Source organism: Cervus elaphus, chromosome 12, assembly GCF_910594005.1.
Source record: "Cervus elaphus chromosome 12, mCerEla1.1, whole genome shotgun sequence".
Classification (NCBI taxonomy): Eukaryota; Metazoa; Chordata; class Mammalia; order Artiodactyla; family Cervidae; genus Cervus; species Cervus elaphus.
In genome coordinates this window covers 56,643,825-56,661,046 of record NC_057826.1, presented here as the reverse complement: position 1 = coordinate 56,661,046, position 17,222 = coordinate 56,643,825, and the positions used below count along the sequence as shown (strand labels likewise).

The 17,222-nt window shown below is 38.5% G+C and overlaps 1 protein-coding gene and 1 non-coding gene across 5 annotated transcripts in view; one reads left to right on the top strand and one right to left on the bottom strand.

Moving 5' to 3' along the window:
* FRMD6 (FERM domain containing 6) overlaps positions 1 to 17,222 on the top strand; it is a 78,191-nt gene that overhangs the window by 45,942 nt on the left and 15,027 nt on the right. For 3 of the 4 annotated variants that reach the window (XM_043919003.1, XM_043919004.1, XM_043919006.1), the window contains 6 exons: positions 2,883 to 2,986; positions 3,948 to 4,024; positions 6,374 to 6,560; positions 9,818 to 9,973; positions 13,895 to 13,960; positions 14,796 to 14,864. In XM_043919003.1, the coding sequence (XP_043774938.1) occupies positions 2,883 to 2,986; positions 3,948 to 4,024; positions 6,374 to 6,560; positions 9,818 to 9,973; positions 13,895 to 13,960; positions 14,796 to 14,864 (659 nt within the window). The remainder of the gene's footprint in view (positions 1 to 2,882; positions 2,987 to 3,947; positions 4,025 to 6,373; positions 6,561 to 9,817; positions 9,974 to 13,894; positions 13,961 to 14,795; positions 14,865 to 17,222) is intronic. The other variant, XM_043919007.1, reaches the window with a different exon arrangement.
* On the bottom strand, positions 4,232 to 4,304 carry TRNAG-CCC. Its single transcript has one exon. It is a non-coding gene; the product is annotated as a tRNA-Gly (tRNA).

Genomic DNA, 17,222 nt, shown 5'->3' with positions numbered 1-17,222 from the left:
TAGTCTTCTAGATGCCAAAAAACCTTTCAGATCTTTGCTCAGTTTTTCAAGGAAACCTTTTTTGTGACATGTAGCTGTATTTTGTATTTGGATATGAATTATTTTCTACTACTGAAATTGGTTTCAATTTAAAGGTTTATGATATCTTGAGAATCTGGTTAGTACCATAAAATGCTCAGATCTCCCAAATTGGAAAGTGTATCATGATGAACTGATCAATAAGTTTAGCTCCAAAATGTGAGCTGTTTTCTTTTATCTAAAAAGACAACTCTAAGAGGCCGGAGACTGTGGAGCAGGGAATACATCAAGAAGAAAGGAACCAACCACTTGCTCTTCGGTTTCTTCCTGTGATAGTGGAGGCAGCAAAAACACAAATGCTCAGCTCCATCTTCATATTGGTATACACCTCAGTCATTCTTTCACAGAAGAGCCTGGGGGAAATAAGATGCCCTACAGAGTTAATTCTTCTTCTTTTTTTTTTTTTATTTATAAGTTGGAGGCTAATTACTTCACAACATTTCAGTGGGTTTTGTCATACATTGATATGAATCAGCCATAGATTTACACGTATTCCCCATCCCGATCCCCCCTCCCACTTCCCTCTCCACCCGATTCCTCTGGGTCTTCCCAGTGCACCAGGCCCGAGCACTTGTCTCGTGCATCCCACCTGGGCTAGTGATCTGTTTCACCATAGATAATATACATGCTGTTCTTTTGAAACATCCCACCCTCACCTTCTCCCACAGAGTTCAAAAGTCTGTTCTGTACTTCTGTGTCTCTTTTTCTGTTTTGCATATAGGGTTATCGTTACCATCTTTCTAAATTCCATATATATGCGTTAGTATGCTGTAATGTTCTTTATCTTTCTGGCTTACTTCACTCTGTATAATGGGCTCCAGTTTCATCCATCTCATTAGAACTGATTCAAATGAATTCTTTTTAACGGCTGAGTAATATTCCACGGTGTATATGTACCACAGCTTCCTTATCCATTCATCTGCTGATGGGCATCTAGGTTGCTTCCATGTCCTGGCTATTATAAACAGTGCTGCGATGAACATTGGGGTGCACGTGTCTCTTTCAGATCTGGTTTCCTCAGTGTGTATGCCCAGAAGTGGGATTGCTGGGTCATATGGCAGTTTTATTTCCAGTTTTTTAAGAAATCTCCACACTGTTTTCCATAGTGGCTGTACTAGTGCAAACTAATTCTTCTTACTTCAGCTACAGACAGACTGTTGATCTTTGCTGTTCAGCAAGTCAGTCTCATAAAATCAGTTTCCTTGGTTTTCAAAATAAGAGTTTTTGAGATGTATTTTTTAGAAGAGAGATTGCAGGATGGTGCAAGAACTTTGGAACAGGCATCAGATGACCTGGTTCTGATTCAGGTTCTACCACTAGCTAGCTATGTGGCTTTAGACATGTCCCTTGCCTTCTCTCCATTACAGTTTTCTCTCATGTCAAATGGAAATCACTGCTTCACCTGCTTTGCAGGATTGATGTGTGCTTGAGAAAGTATACAGCTCTGGTCAAACTGCTGGATGGTAAAAACACAGTGGTAGTTTAAAAAACTATGTATGTGCCATTATGGCGAGCAATCTCAGTTCTATTCATTATGTTGCTTCTTCAGACAGGAACGCAAGCCAAAAACAAATCAGTTTCAACAGGAAGGTTGTCTGATCTTGTCCATTTCATGTTTAATTGGTAACATAGTAGAAATGGGAGATGGTTTTAGTTCATGTGATAAATGGATTTTAGTAGCATCTTCTTATCTCTCGGACTTCTTCTTTACCCCTTTCATCCACACTGGTTGACTTATTATGACATTCATTGACAAAGGGTGGCTTTACCCTTCCTATTCTAGTCAAACGTTTGACTTGTTCTGTCAAACTCCAATATTCAGTCATGAGTGATAGTGTGGGCATGTGTTATCATTGGAGTGTCAGAGAGACACACTTTTCTTCCACAACGAGTACATTTTTATGCAAGACTTTCCATGAGCATGGCCCCAAGGTGATGGTTAGAGAAAAAGGAAGGAGTTTAAAAAAAAAAAAAGTTGAAAACTTTGTACAAGATAGGAATATTTTTCATAAGAGTCCATTTGGGAAATATGAAAAAATTTGCACTTTTTACTAGCTAGTTTTTACATGTTTCGATCATTTTTACATGGGTTACTTAGCAGTCTTATTTTCTGCTCATCTTAAGAACATCATTAATATTTTGAAGAAATATTTTGGCATCCATTCTTGTTTTGCATAAGATTATTTTCTTCTTCCCACAAGATCAACCCCAAAAGCAGTGCAAGTAATGCTTTATCGTTTCGTCATTCTGTGTTTTATGTGGATAACACAGAGAAGGAATAGTATTAGAGACGTCTCTTCACAAAACACACGGGTCAAGCTCCTCACTTGGAAACAAATCATTTATCGTCAGGTTTTTTTTAGTTTCTTACATAGCAATTAAGATGCTGTTTCTGACCTTTTTTATTACTTTGCACTTATGAGATGAATCCTCTGTGAACCAAACAAAAGCATGTTTTTCTAAGACTGAGTAACACCCACAGTGTTGGAAGTTAAACTATAAGTTATAATGACCGTGGAAACTAAGTAAAAGCAAGAATAGGAATCTAACATTTCCTCTAAATGTTAACATTTTCAATGATACGTGTTCTTTATTGCAAAAGCAAAATAATAATGTCATTAATAGCTATCCCATAGAACCTTATATATCTTTTTATGTTTTGAGTTTTCTTGGTGATATGTGTGTTCAGAGTACATTCAGAAAGCTTGAGGCTTTTTTTGAAAAACCCGTTTCTTTGTATCTTCTTTTCTTTTAAAAAAAATCTATCCTTTATCATCTGGTCTCCTTTTTTTTTTAATGTGCAGATAATGAACACGTATATATGGAGTTGTCACAAAAGCTTTATAAGTATTGTCCAAAAGAATGGAAGAAAGAAGCCAGCAAGGTACGACAATACGAAGTCACTTGGGTGAGATTACATTTATCAGCAAAATTATTTTGATTTTAAAAAAGGTTTATTTTAGCTGTTATACATTAGGAAAACATCTTAACACTTTATATAGTAAAGATTTGGACAGGGATATGAATTATAAGTTCTAAAATATCACATTAGTGAAGGATTAATAGCTTATAGCATGTAGCAAAAGATTTTGAACATCTGCTAAAATAATATTGGACAATAACTTTTCCATAACCTTGGGATATTGTTTTGAAATGAAAATCATGGGAAAAGTATTTGTTCCTCTTCTTTGGCCACATTAGTCGTCAAAACTGACTGTCTAGAAATTATTAGTCATTTTAAAATCTGCTTTTACTATCTTTACATTGATATTTTATTACTTTATTGAACCCGTGCCTTGCATTTGCATAGGAGAACATTCACTGGGAATTTACCTAGTGTTCTCAAGATCACCCTCACAAAACAGTAATAATCCCCAGTGTGTAATCCTTGATCCTCCAATTTGTATTTAAGAATTCTTGGAATAAACTGAAGGCTACTTCAAAGCCAACTACAAAGTAAGGAACATGAATGTCTAAATAAACAAACAGTGTGTTAGAATTTGGTATGTGGAATGTCAGAGGAACAGGAGAACATTGTAATGAGGAGCAAATGGTCACCACAGGGGACAGAGCTGGGAGAGGAGCTGGATCTCAGCTAGAACTTTCCACTGGCATTTATTTTTATCTTCCCTTATGTTGTCACTGGCATTACAGTGAATGAGAATCAGATAGTGATGATGCTTTATAACTTCCTATTTCTGCATGGACAACTGCATATCTACTGGAAGCCCCTCATTTGATCTACTCATTTGAAGTAGATCAAACCTTTCAATGTTTAAAAAGTGTCTTGAAAATGATATTTGTTGTTTTTGAAACCCACTTTTGAAGTAACTAAAAACAGCCTGATTTTTACGTGTGTCTTTGTTTAGGGAATTGATCAGTTTGGACCTCCTATGATCATCCACTTCCGTGTGCAGTATTATGTGGAAAATGGTCGATTGATCAGGTATGAGGACAAGGAGAAATCCCAAACCTTTCCTTTTCCACAGTACTCATCTTCTAATGTATCAAATAAAGTACTTGTGTTTATTGTTTGTCTCCACCTGCTAGAAGATAAAAGAGCAGGGAGATTTTCTTTTTTAATTAATTTACATGGCTGCGCAGGGTCTTAGTTGCAGCACCAAGCTCTGAGTTTCAGCTTGTGAGATCTTAGTTCCCTGACTAGGGATCAAACCTGGACCCCCTGCATTGGGAGTACAGAGTCTTAACCACTGGACCATCAGGGAAGTCCCAAGAACAGGGGTTTAAAAAAAAAAACAAAAACTTTTGCGCACACATGTATCTTCAGTCCCTAAAACAGAGGTAACAGTAGACACTCAATACATACTTGTTGAATGAACCAGTGGTAATGTTAGACTATCAGTGAAATTGTTAACAGTATCACCAGCTCACATTTTCTCTACTCCACATTTTCCGTAACAGATCAGTCACTGAAAAGGTACTTCCTTTAAGGAAGAACTAGCACTTTTGTGAAAAGAGGAGAGATTGTTTAATGCATTGTATTCTTTTCTGGTGGTGGGGTGAGAAAAGGGACAGCAGCAAGAACTCTGTCCTATGAAAATGCATGGGTGTTTATATCGCCTGGTTTTCTTTTCACCTTTGGGGTCTTGCTTCTGTGCTTGGCAGTATCTTTAAAGCTAAGATTACACCCAATGTAGCTATCCTGTGAGAATCTTAGATGCAGTTTGGCAAGGGCAGGTAACTGATTCCTTTTCTGGAGGTGGGTGCCTGAATACTACTCTGCACATGATACAGACCCAGAAGTCACCAGTTCAGAAGCTCAGATTAACATTTGTATAGGAGGATTCAGGCTGGAAGACTTTCAGAGGTGATTTTGTCACCTGGTAGAAATTACTAGAAATGTGAACTCTGTGTTTCAGTTACTTATTTTTCAATTTTGAGAAACCCCATGTTAAAGGGACAATGATACATTTAACTAATGAGTTGTATCTGAGATTTGCTCTTAATATTTATATTATTGCCACAAGCAAATTAAAAAGTAAAAAATATGAGCCCATATAGGATGTTTTTAAAGGCAGAGAAACCTTTTTAGCTATTCTCAGTTTGTATAAAATCTTTACTCAGTGTGCATAATTGGAATGGAATGTGCTGGAAAGAAGAAAAGTATAGTATTGAGCCACTAATTAGCCCCCTGGGACTAATGAATGTTTCATTAACCCCTATACTTCTGCCCTTTTCTCCAGTGATGAGCTAGTCCAAATGCTGTGTACTCAGCATTATACAAAGAAGTGCTCTGAAAAGTACTCTGTCCCAAGGGGAAAAGATTACATAAATGCTTTATTTTTAAATTCTTCATTCTTAAACATGATCTTGGTTAAAATAAACCCATATGTTTTTATTATCATCAACTAATGAGCTATGAATCTCAGGTAAACATTCAACCTAAAATAATAGGGAGGCAAATACTCATTAAATACATAACACAAACACACACATTTTTTTTTTCCCTTGCCTTTTTACTTTGATCACAGAGGCGTCCTGTTTGCCTGTGACATTTTTTGGAGCTTGACTCTGTTTTTACCCAGTCAGCACTCCTTAGTGTATTTAATGGGAACTATATTTATTTCTGACCTCAACAGATTGTAATGAGTGCACTATTTCCGTTTGTGAGGACTACATGATTTTGTGGCATGTACATATAAAAGCACACCCATAAAGTAACATCTGCTTAATTTTCTTTTTTTAAGGATTTTAAGAGAGTTTTCAGTTCATTCATTTTTAGAGGGAAAAAAACTATAGTCAAGCAAATTTTTTCTAGTAGAGAATATAGAGATTTTTTTTTAAGGGCCTAATGTATTTGTAATTTGCTCAGATGAAAAACAAAACAAAAAAGGATGCATGACATTAAAACCAGGATTGTCCCCAGATTTGTCCTTATTTATGTTGTGTGTGCAGCATCATGGTAGCAAAGTTATTTTAATGCAGACAACGAATGCCTAGGCTTCTCTTCTAATATGTGTTCAATGTAGTATTTATTTACCACATTGGAGTGGGATGATTCAGATCTTTTTTCCATCTTCTGAATGAATCGAATGCCTAGGCCTCAGGAAGTGTTGCTTTTGCAGTCTGGGTAGTCTGACTTGGGGTCCTGTCTCCCTGAGACCTGAGTAAGCAGCCATTAGGCAGCAATCAGGTGTTGCTGATTGTGGGGGAGGAGGAGGGAGCAGAACAGAAGAGCTCCTGTCCTCAGATGAACAGCAGGATTTGGGCTCTGTTTACATGCGTTTAGATTGTTCCATCAAAATGTGAGTTCTGCTTTCTTTTGTTTTCCTAGTGACAGAGCAGCAAGATACTATTATTACTGGCACCTGAGAAAACAAGTTCTCCATTCGCAGTGTGTGCTCCGAGAGGAGGCCTACTTCCTGCTGGCAGCCTTTGCACTGCAGGCTGATCTTGGGAACTTCAAAAGGAATAAGCACTATGGAAAATACTTTGAGCCTGAGGCTTACTTCCCATCTTGGGTAGGCACTGTTTTCAGATCTAAAGCGTTTTCTCTAGCACATTTCTAGTTCATTGTTCTAGTTTGATAGAGACATGTCAACCCCTAAAATGTCTACCCTCTATGCTAGACACATTGTGAGGCAGAATGGCAATGACAGAGAGACCAGGAGCGACCAGAAATAGTCAAGCTACTCATGCAGCTTCAAGAACTTGAAAGCCAGGTGTTTGATGGCCCACACACCCTCCATGACACCCGGGCACACATTTCACACTTGAGAGCGTGGCACACACAGTCTCTCCACAGACTCGACCTGTACCTAGAATGAGGAAGAGGATGGCTGTCCATCCTAAAGATGCTGGAACTGGGAATTTGTCAGCCTTCTTTTGAGATTTACTCAGCCTTGGCTTTCTCATTTACTCTTAATTCGAGCAGCATTTTTCCATCTCAGAAAGAGAAAAACACTCTTCTTTAAAAAGTGACATCATTCACAACTTTTCCTGTGCTGAGAAAACAAATATAAGTGAACACTTGTGCTGACCACCATCTCCTTCACTATCAAAAGAGGAGCCACCCCCTTCCTCCAGCAAGAAAATGTAGGTTATTTGAGCACTGACTATCTCAGCCTTCCTTCCTACACCATACTCTGCTGACTTCACTTCCTGTTCTTCCTCCAGGTCTCTGCTGAGGCATCTCTCTCTTCTATATCTTCAGCCTCTACCTGAACTGACTCCTCTTAAGTTAGAGCATACTTTGGTTCACACCTCCCTGTCTTCAAGGGAGGAAGGAGGGAGGGAAAGAAGAGCTACCCACTTCTCCTTCCCTTCTCAGTAAAGCTTCTTGAAAAAGTGATGTAAATTTGATGTTTTAGTGTCTTTACTTTGACGTGTACTCCTCAACCTACATCTATCTGCCTTCTTCCCTCACCAGCCCCTCCACTCATGGCGTTGTCCTTAAGGCCACCGGTGACCTTTAAGTTGCCAAATCCAGTGGACACTTTCACGTCTTTTCCTGGGTTTCACTGCTGTGATTGACACTTAGTCACTCCTATCCCAGGAGATCGCCTCCAAATTGATGCTTTTTACAACCACTTATGTGCTGGCACCTCCCGAATCTGTTTCCCTCCCTTATGTCTGTAAGACAGATGTTTACCCATAGGCACCTCAAACTCACAGTGCCCCAGATCAAATTCATCTGCTTCCCACTTCAGTTCTGTGTGTTCCCACCTCTGTGTTCTTAAGCTTAGCCAGTGGCCCTGGTCACCTAGAAACTTTCAGGCTCTTCCTTAACACTCTTCTTTTACCTTGCCCCATCCAGTCATGAGAACATCCTCTAATATAAACCCTTGATTCCCCATCACCCAGCTTAGGAAATAAAATTCTCTTGTATTTTTATTGCTGTTAACTTCCTAAACATTACTGCATCCCCGCCCCAACCCAGGTCATGATTCCTCCCGCTTCCCAGGTGCCAGCTCTCGTCAGCACTCACCAGTGGACACTTGTTCCTGCTCTAGGCTTTACTGCACACCTTGCAGAGAAGTCAATTTTGCTTCTGATTTAAACCTTCACCTGCAGAGTGAAGGCCTGACTACCGAACATGACCTAGGAGCTTCCCAGCTCATGGTCCCTGCCAGATTTCGCACCTTCCTCTCTGGTTGTCCTGCACCTCCTGTGTTGTGCTCTGGCAACACCCAGCATTACTGTGTCTCCACACCTCCTATAGTTTCACCTTTCAGCCTACAGCTTCTTTAGCTGGTGAGGCACCCTCCCTATTTTACCTGGCTACTCCTGCTCATCGGCCCAGGTGTGTTCTCTGGACAGACTGTCTAGGTGCCCAGGGCCCTTCCTCTGGGCTCAATAAGACCCTGAACAAAAGTATTTTATTTTCGAATGTTCTGCTTATCTCTTGCACCCAGTAATCTGAGTGTTTCTTAAGATATCCTAAAGAACAGTTGTAAACTTAACCTTTTCTGTTTCTTCAGCATTTCACATCATGGTGCTCAAGACAAGCTTTTGTTCATGGGCTGTCTGTGCTTCAGTTGAAGAAAAACCACAAAGGGTGTCAAACTATTACATAGCAGTGCCTGTGGGACCAAAAGTAGCCTGTATTTCCATTCTCTCGTTATCATCAGGTTCTCATGGACTCTTGGTCTTTAAAGCAGAGCTTCCCGATTAATGTGCCATGGCACCCAGGGTACTGAGAGACCAGCTTCCTTGACCCTTGTGATCACCAGAACCACCTATTATATATACTTCACTGCCCTTTCAAGTACTATTTTCTAGGGGTTCTTTGACCTGAAAAAGGTTGATAAGTGCTCATTTAAATGATCTCCCATGTAAAAGGAATCTAGAAGGAAAAAATCTATAATGAGTTATCAGCAAAACTTGATTATTGGCCAATAATTCATCATGTTTAATTCTCCTTAAAATATTCATAGGAAGAAAAAATGACAATAACAATAAAAACTGATAAAACTAAAAATTCTCTAATTTTTAAATTCTGATCGTTTTGAGCACTAAAAATGCTTTTTGTTCACTTTGCATACTTCTTTCCATCTTTTATAGTCTTCATGAAGTCAGCTAAGACTTTTAACTTATCAACACCTTTTATTTGAGCCTGTAGCTATTGGACACTATATATTTTTTAAATCTGAAAGCTTAGACTGCTGTCTGATGAAAACTGAAGTCGCAGTAAATTGTAATGAATATTTGAGTGAAATTGTTTTCTCCTAAGCATTTGAGTAGAGTGTTTATATCAGCCTCTTATGCAGAAACCAGAAACATTTCTAAGAATTCCTTGCAGTCCTCTGCCTTCTTTGGATTAACATTGAGAGCTTCCCACTCTGTGGCTGTAATTTTAGAAGAGTTAAGTAGGATCCAGAACATGAAGATGTGCTAACAGTAGCTGTATTTCATGGTACCAATAATTCTGCAAGTGTAAACAATGATGTGGACAAAATTGTGCAAGTTTGCATGGTTTTTCTTTGTTAGTGATTTTAAAGCCAAGAGAACATATTTTTCCCATTTCTTGTGATTTTTCTTCTTAGACATGAAGTACTACAGCTAAACTGACTCTGTACCTTCTAGTATTAGTTTGTTCAGCCTAGTAACATCACAGATGGTCAAAAAGAGAACAGCGTGAGAATTTCCCAGTGGAAATCAGCCAGTTTCAATGGCCTATTTTCAGTTCTCGGCCTTTCATCATTTGCGGGGTGAGGGTCGTGTTATACTTGAATCCTTCCAACAAATGTTGCATTGCGCTCCCGTTGTATCCCAACAGGTTGTTTCCAAGAGAGGGAAGGACTACATCCTGAAGCACATTCCAAACATGCACAAAGATCAGTTTGCACTCACAGCTTCTGAGGCTCATCTTAAATATATCAAAGAGGCTGTCCGACTGGATGACGTCGCTGTTCACTACTACAGATTGTATAAGGTACAAAACTGCAGTAAGTCTGCAGCTGTATCTTCTTGATCAGGAGAAGTTTTTTTTAAAGTTTTGGTCATTTTTAAAAGAGTTTTTATTTGAACTGCTGTTTGTCATCATAAGTCAGTCTTGGAGTCAGTGATGTTTTTCTTCGGGCCTGGGAGCAGGAATGAGTCTTTTTCATGGTTCTGATATTGAGATGACAAGTGGCTGTAAATTGTGCTTTTGGCTTTTCAGTGATTATGAAATAGTTATTTTTCTCCTTCCCAAATCTGCATTTCTGCCTTGGGGAGTAACATTTGCTATTTCTTTGATCAATAATTATTTAATAAGTGAAGCCACACCTGCATTGTATCCATTAGTAATAAGAGCACCACCACAGCAGCTAATGTTTATTGAGTTTTGTATTTATGGGAATACTTCATATCTATCCTTTTTAAAAAAATACTCATAACTCTATAAGATAGGACTGTAATCTTCATTTTACAAACAGGAATACATACCAAGGATCACAAAACTAGTAAAAGACAGGAGTCAACCCATGTCTGCTTACAAGAACCTTTGTGCCTGAATCACTGACTTTCTTGCTTCTCTCACTTTGAAGTTTGTTCCTTCTTTTGTCCTGTGTCCTTGTGTTCTGTGTTCTTGTGTCTCTGGCCTCATTTTTCCATTCTGAGCCAGAGGTCACACATCCAATTAATAACTGGGGCGGGCCTTGCAGGGAATCACTGGCAAAACTATTCACCACATTCTGTCTTCTCTCCCTCTCCGCCACTGCACTCCTCTCCCTATTCCACAAGTATCGCTTCCATGGTAAGAACCCTTCAATTCCCACCTGAGTATTCAAAGGCATATTTATTCTCCAACCAAATAGGATGAGGTGGTTCAGAGTGTGGTCTGTTGTATCCAGCTTGCTGGGATTAAATCCCAGCTTCAGCCATTACTGTGTAACCTTAGGCATGTTACTGTGCTTTGGTTTCCCCATAGATAAATGGAGATGGTAACAAACCCAATAAATTATGAGGTTTATTAAAGACTAAAGGAATTAGTGGGTGAAAAGTGCTTAAAACAGTGCCCAGCACTCGTTAAGTATGATGTTAAATGTGTTTCTGTTACCATTATCTTTGTTATAATTAGGTTTGCTATCTCTGCTATACCCGTGTGGTAAGATAAGCATAATTAGGCCATTAGAGACTGGACCATAAATTGGACATATTGCTGGGTAATTTTCCTGGCTGGTTCAAAAAACTTAAAAAGAGAGCAAAGGATGTTATTTTTTCCCCTTTCATGCCCAAGAGATGCTTTGTTAATGCCCTGTCATCTTTGAAAGGCAAAGACTTCCAAAGATCTCTTCAGTTAAATTCCTAAAAGACGGAGTTCTTGTTTTTCTTTTAAGAGAGTTCATTGTGACACCTCAACTTATAACAGAAAGTGAAAATTAATGACATTTTGACAATGAGTTTATATTTTAAAATGTATTTGAAGTTTGAATGATACATTGGAGAGAGTATGGCTTTAGAATCAGATCATCAGTTAGAAACTCTCCACCAGCACTCACTCTTGCTGGGATCCTGGGGGACTGTCACTGCAGTCCTGGGCATCTGTTCAGTGGGAATGATCCTATACATGTCACAGGCCAGGAAGGATTCAACAAGATGATGAATCTGAAATGGCCAGATGGCGTGCCTGGCACATTAGTAAGTGCTCAGTAAATATTGGTTGCTTTCTATTTGCTAGGGAAGCTCTGGTATTTTAAAGAATCATATTAAGAATTGTTTAGTAGATAAAGTAGATATCTCTGATTTATCTTTTATGTAAAATTTAATTTTTCAATTTGCTCAAAGTGTGCTACGTTTACATGGCATAAAAATCACGCTAGCCTCCTTAAAACAAGATAATGCTAATGAACTGATTGAGGTGGAGAAATAGATAATTTTTTCCTTATGGAGAGAATTTTCATTCTTTAAAGAAATTAAGTGACTGCCATTAAAAGTGCTTCATTTAAGACCTGCTTATAAAATGGAGACAGGAGACAGGAAATTTAAAACAACAACAACAACAAACCTCTGTACCTCTTGCCCAGTGATACATACCTCATACACATACAACCAGCATTTTTATGAACACAGTCTTATTTCTGAAAGCAATCAGAACAGCCTTTAAAGGGATATTGGCCTAAATACATAGTGATGAATTGGTTTCTCCTGTTAAACCTATACTGTATGTGCCTTTCTTGATGTAAAGGATATTAGTGCGGGAGAAAAACAGCCCCAGTAGTAAATATAGGCTCTATCTTCTCTTTACTATGCCAGCTGAGGATACATTTTCTAAAAATACTTCTTTCCATGATTATGCAAAAACTGGCACTGAACATAATAAAGAGGTGTACATACTCATTTATTTTTTTTATTGAGAAATCTCATACTGAAAATACTTTAGTAACTTAGCAATTTTATTTTCTATTTTGAACTTTACATCTTACAGCCACTTGTTACAGATGAGTGCTTAAAAGATGTGGCTAAGTACAGTATTTTTCCCTTATATTTGTTGTGGTATATATATATATATATTTCAGTTTATAGTTTAGCTGGTTGACTGTATATCATATTGGTAGGTGATAATTGAACTTCTTAAAAATAAGTGCTTTTTCCAAACTAACATAATGTAAAGCTTTATAGCTCTCAACTATCTTCATGAGAGAACATTAACTATACAGTTCAGTTCAGTTTAGTTGCTCAGTCGTGTCCAACTCTGCGACCCCATGGACTGCAACACTCCAGGCTTCCCTGTCCATCACTAACTCCTGGAGCTTGCTCAAACTCATATCCATCAAGCCAGTGATGCCATCCAACCATCTCATCCTCTGTCGTCCCCTTCTCCTCCTGCCTTCAATCTTTCCCAGCATTAGAGTCTTTTCCAGTGAGTCAGTTCTTTGCATCAGGTGGCCAAAGTATTGGAGTTTCAGCTTCAGCATCAGTCCTTCCAATGAATATTCAGGACTGATTTCCTTTAGGATGGACTGGTTGGATCTCCTTGCAGTCCAAGGGACTGTCAAGAGTCTTCTCCAACACCACAGTTCTAAAGCATCAATTCTTCGGTACTCAGCTTTCTTTATAGTCCAACTCTCACATCCATACATGACTACTGGAAAAACCATAGCTTTGACTAGATGGACCTTTGTTGGCAAAGTAATGTCTCTGCTTTTTTGTATGCTGTCTAAGTAGGGAAGCCCATTAACTATTCAGGCTTGCCTCTAACTTTTGTTTCAGAGTTGGGAGATTTAACCAGTTTTAAATACACAAAATCTACTGCACCTCAGAATATAACTATGACATTATATTCAAGATTCTAACATCTGAGAAAAGACGTTAGATAGAAGGTTAAAAGGAGCTTCTCAGGCAGTGCTAGTGGTAAAGAACCCACCTGCCAATGCAGGAGATGTAAGAGACACTGGTTGGATCCCTGGGTAGGGAAAATCGCCTGGAAAAGAGCATGGCAACCCACTATGGTGTTCTTGCCTGGAGAATCCCAGGCTACAGCCCATAGCGTCACAAAGAGTCAGATACTACTGAAATGACTTAGCGTAGCATAAAAGGTTTAAAAAAAAAATTGATGTAAAAGCAGCAAATAGTCTTACCAGAGTTCTCAGTAACACACGAATTTAGAATATTGTCAGATATGAAAGCGTTTGTTATATAATAAAAACATTAAAACTCTGAAATCTCAAAGATTTAAAAAGTAGAAAATACCATTATCGATTTAATATGTACCCATGATTTTCTTGTATCTTAGAGGAAGAAGGGATGCAGAAAGGCAAAGCTATTTTAAGTAAAAAGCTTTCTAATTCTGAAATGTATCTTTCATTCTTTGGTGCTGAATTGTTTCTTACAGAAGAAAGATATACTTTTTTACATAATTTTATTCCTACAGGATAAAAGGGAAATTGAAGCTTCTCTGACCCTTGGATTGACCATGCGGGGAATACAGATTTTTCAGGTTAGTTAATGGGGAATAGGTGTCAAATGGTGTCCACTGTGTCTTGACTCTTGACAGTGTGCCTGCCTGGTCCTGTGCTGTGCTCACTGGTTCTATTTCCAGCCATTGATTGGTTACTACTGCTTATTTGTCCAGCACACATGTGGATAATGTGAGATAGACAAAGTGAAACAGTCTGATCCTTGACATCAGTAAGTCCTCTAGAACAGAAAACAACAAACCAAAGATGGACCCACATTTATCACTCATAGATCATTAATATCCAGACATTTTTCTTTGTGTGTCATTAATTTTTAGCATTCTTTTTTTATCATCTGGTGCATCTGTAACTATGGAAAGAAAAATGACTTTGTGATAAAGTATCTGACCCAGACGTTTTAATTTCCGTTACAATTTTCCGATAAAACTCATCTGTTGAGTAAGTAGTTCCTGTCATCATTCTGCAGGTGGGATGGTGTTATCATCCCACCATCAACAGGGGAAAGAGGAGGTTAGTGAGACCTGGGAGAACATAAGGATGCCTTATCTTTGGTATAGGCAAAATATCCAGTTATGAAAGTCTGAGTGCCTTAGAGATGGGCCAGAAGGGAGAAGATTACCTTGAAAGGCAACGTAGTCACTGAGGAACCCAAAGTGGCAGAATTGTATCATTTCTCTTTTAATTACTGTCTGCATGTCTCTAAAGAGAGTTGGGGACCTCTTTCAGATTTTAATTACTGTATTTTAGTTTTCTGGGAAAGAAGTTAGAGCTATTTTAGAGTATCTGTCAGTTTCCTCGGTAACTCTATGTGCATAACTTATACGAGTTATAAGTAACTCATCATTCTTTCTACAGAATTTAGACGAAGAGAAACAATTACTTTATGATTTCCCTTGGACCAATGTTGGAAAGTTGGTGTTTGTGGTAAGTTTAAAATAACTGACTAAAATACTCATCTGTTTGTTTTTGTGGACTTTCGTTTTTTAAACAAAATATTGTTTCAGGCACAAAACTTGATGTTTTCTCAGAATTGAAGATGAAAATAGTTAGCTTTCTTAGATTCTTACGAATATGCTGTAATTATAATCCTTGCCACTTTTCAGTAGTGAACCTAAAATCACAGAGTCTTACAGCAAAAGAAATCACCAATTTAATTTGTGTGTCTGGTCCCCACCACTCTACCCTAGTTGCAGAAAAAATGTGATGGGAAAAGTTCAAGATAAATTCATTAAACAATTATTTTCAATATGTACAGCAGAGGGATTAGAAAACAGAAAGCTGTAATCAGAGGGTAAATTATTCTTAGCTTGGGGGTTGGCCCATTCTTTTGGAAGTTAACTTCTCTTGAATAGAGAATAAAGAATGATATAAAAAATGTTTCTATTAATATCTGTCTGTTGAAAATCATCATTATAAGGAAAGGGCTACAACTTTTAACAGGAAAAGTACTTTTGTTTTTAGATTATTGAGAACAATACACTTTCTTTTGTCAGAGCAAATTCTTGTTTTTTCCCAGTTGTTTCACTCTTTTGCCAGCTGTATCCATTTTGGGGGAAAGTTCAAAGAATTACAGTTAATTGTATGTTTTTCTAGTGGTCATTAAAATTCATAACTTCCCTTTGTTCCTAAATTACTGGAAGAAATATACAAAGAGAGGAGGAAGATAAGGATTAAGACACATGCTTCTTTCCAGCAGGAAGATGGCCTATATAAATAAAGAACTCTATTGCCAAATCGCATTTGAGCACTGATCCCACACTGCCCTGAGTTAAAAGACCTGTTTCTGACTTTAATTCCTTGGGCACAGTTCAATCTGATTTCACTTTACTCATACCTTAAATGGAGCCTGCCTCCTCCTCACTGGCTCTTTCTCTTTCAAGCTTTTTGTGAAAGGAGTGGAGCTATTTGTAAATGAGAACATTATTAACCCACTTTCCTCCTGCATGTCTCCAATTAAGTAGTAATAAAATACATTTATAGAAATTGAATTTTTAAGGGTCCTGCACCAAGTGGTTCCTGAATCTAGTTGTGCATCACCTTCATGTGAGGAGCTTGTTTAGACTTCTGGGCCTCACCCTAGAGATTTTTGATTCAGCAGGTCTGGGGCAGAGACTAGGGATCTGTTTTGGCAAACTTCCCAGATGATTCTTCTTGCAGCCAGCCCAGCCCTGCCTAGTTGTATGACTCTGGGCATGTCACTTAACATTTCTGTGACTTGGTTTCTTCCTTACAAAATGGGGATAATGGACCACCCCCTTGGGCTTCCGTCGTGGCTTAGATGGTAAAGAATCTGCCCACAGTGCAGGAGACCTGGATGCTATCCCTGGGTCAGGAAGATCCCCTGGAGAAGGGAATGACTACCCACTTCACTATTCTTGTCTGGAGAATTCCGTGGACAGTGGAGCCTGGTGGGCTACAGTCGGTAGGGCTGCAAAGAGATGGACATGACTGAGTGATGAACACTTTCACTGGCCGTAGACTTGTGAGGACTGAGTAGGTTAATACATGTTTAGTGCTCGTGAAGTGTAAGTTATAAGCATTCTATCATAGTGTTGAGATCCAGTGGTGGTTCCTTTTAAAATAGAAAGTCAAGAGGTAAGAAATTCCATCCATGTCTGAATTGCTTTGTGCTGACTCTCAATGTGTAGTTAGAATACACGTCCCTCTTTGCTTTACCTGTCGTCTCCAGCTGAGAATCACTGTGTCTGGAAGACTCCTTTCTTTAGTCCTGCTATCCTATTCATTATCAAAAAAGTTAAAGGAATTCATAATATTCTGTAACTGGAAAGAACTTTGCCACACCCTCTCCCTCAGCTTAGAACTTCAGGTTAATATTCCCAAACCTGGTGAATGAGATTCCTCCACTGACAGGGAGATACTTACGCACCACTTGCATATCTTATTTCTCCTTCCTGTCTCATCCCTCCAACTGTCCATCTGGCTTCCAACTCCCTCTTTTATCTGACTAAAAAGTTTTTCATTTTTTATAACCCCCAAATAGGTATCTTGTATTGTTTATTATAGTAACTCCTTGTTTATTTCCACCCCATAATTTATCATAAGCTGTAGTTATTTTATGTGTTTATTTACCATCTCTCCCACCAGAATGTAGCAACAGGAGGGTAGGGACTTGGTCATATGCACTGCTGTTTTCTCAGGAACTAGAAAAGTGTTTGACACCTTGTAAGCGTTCAACAAATATTTGAATGCATTACTCTTCTAGAGCTTGTGGTCTTGTTTACTGAGTTAGGGTGTTGGGATTACATTTGAGAATGCTTTCAT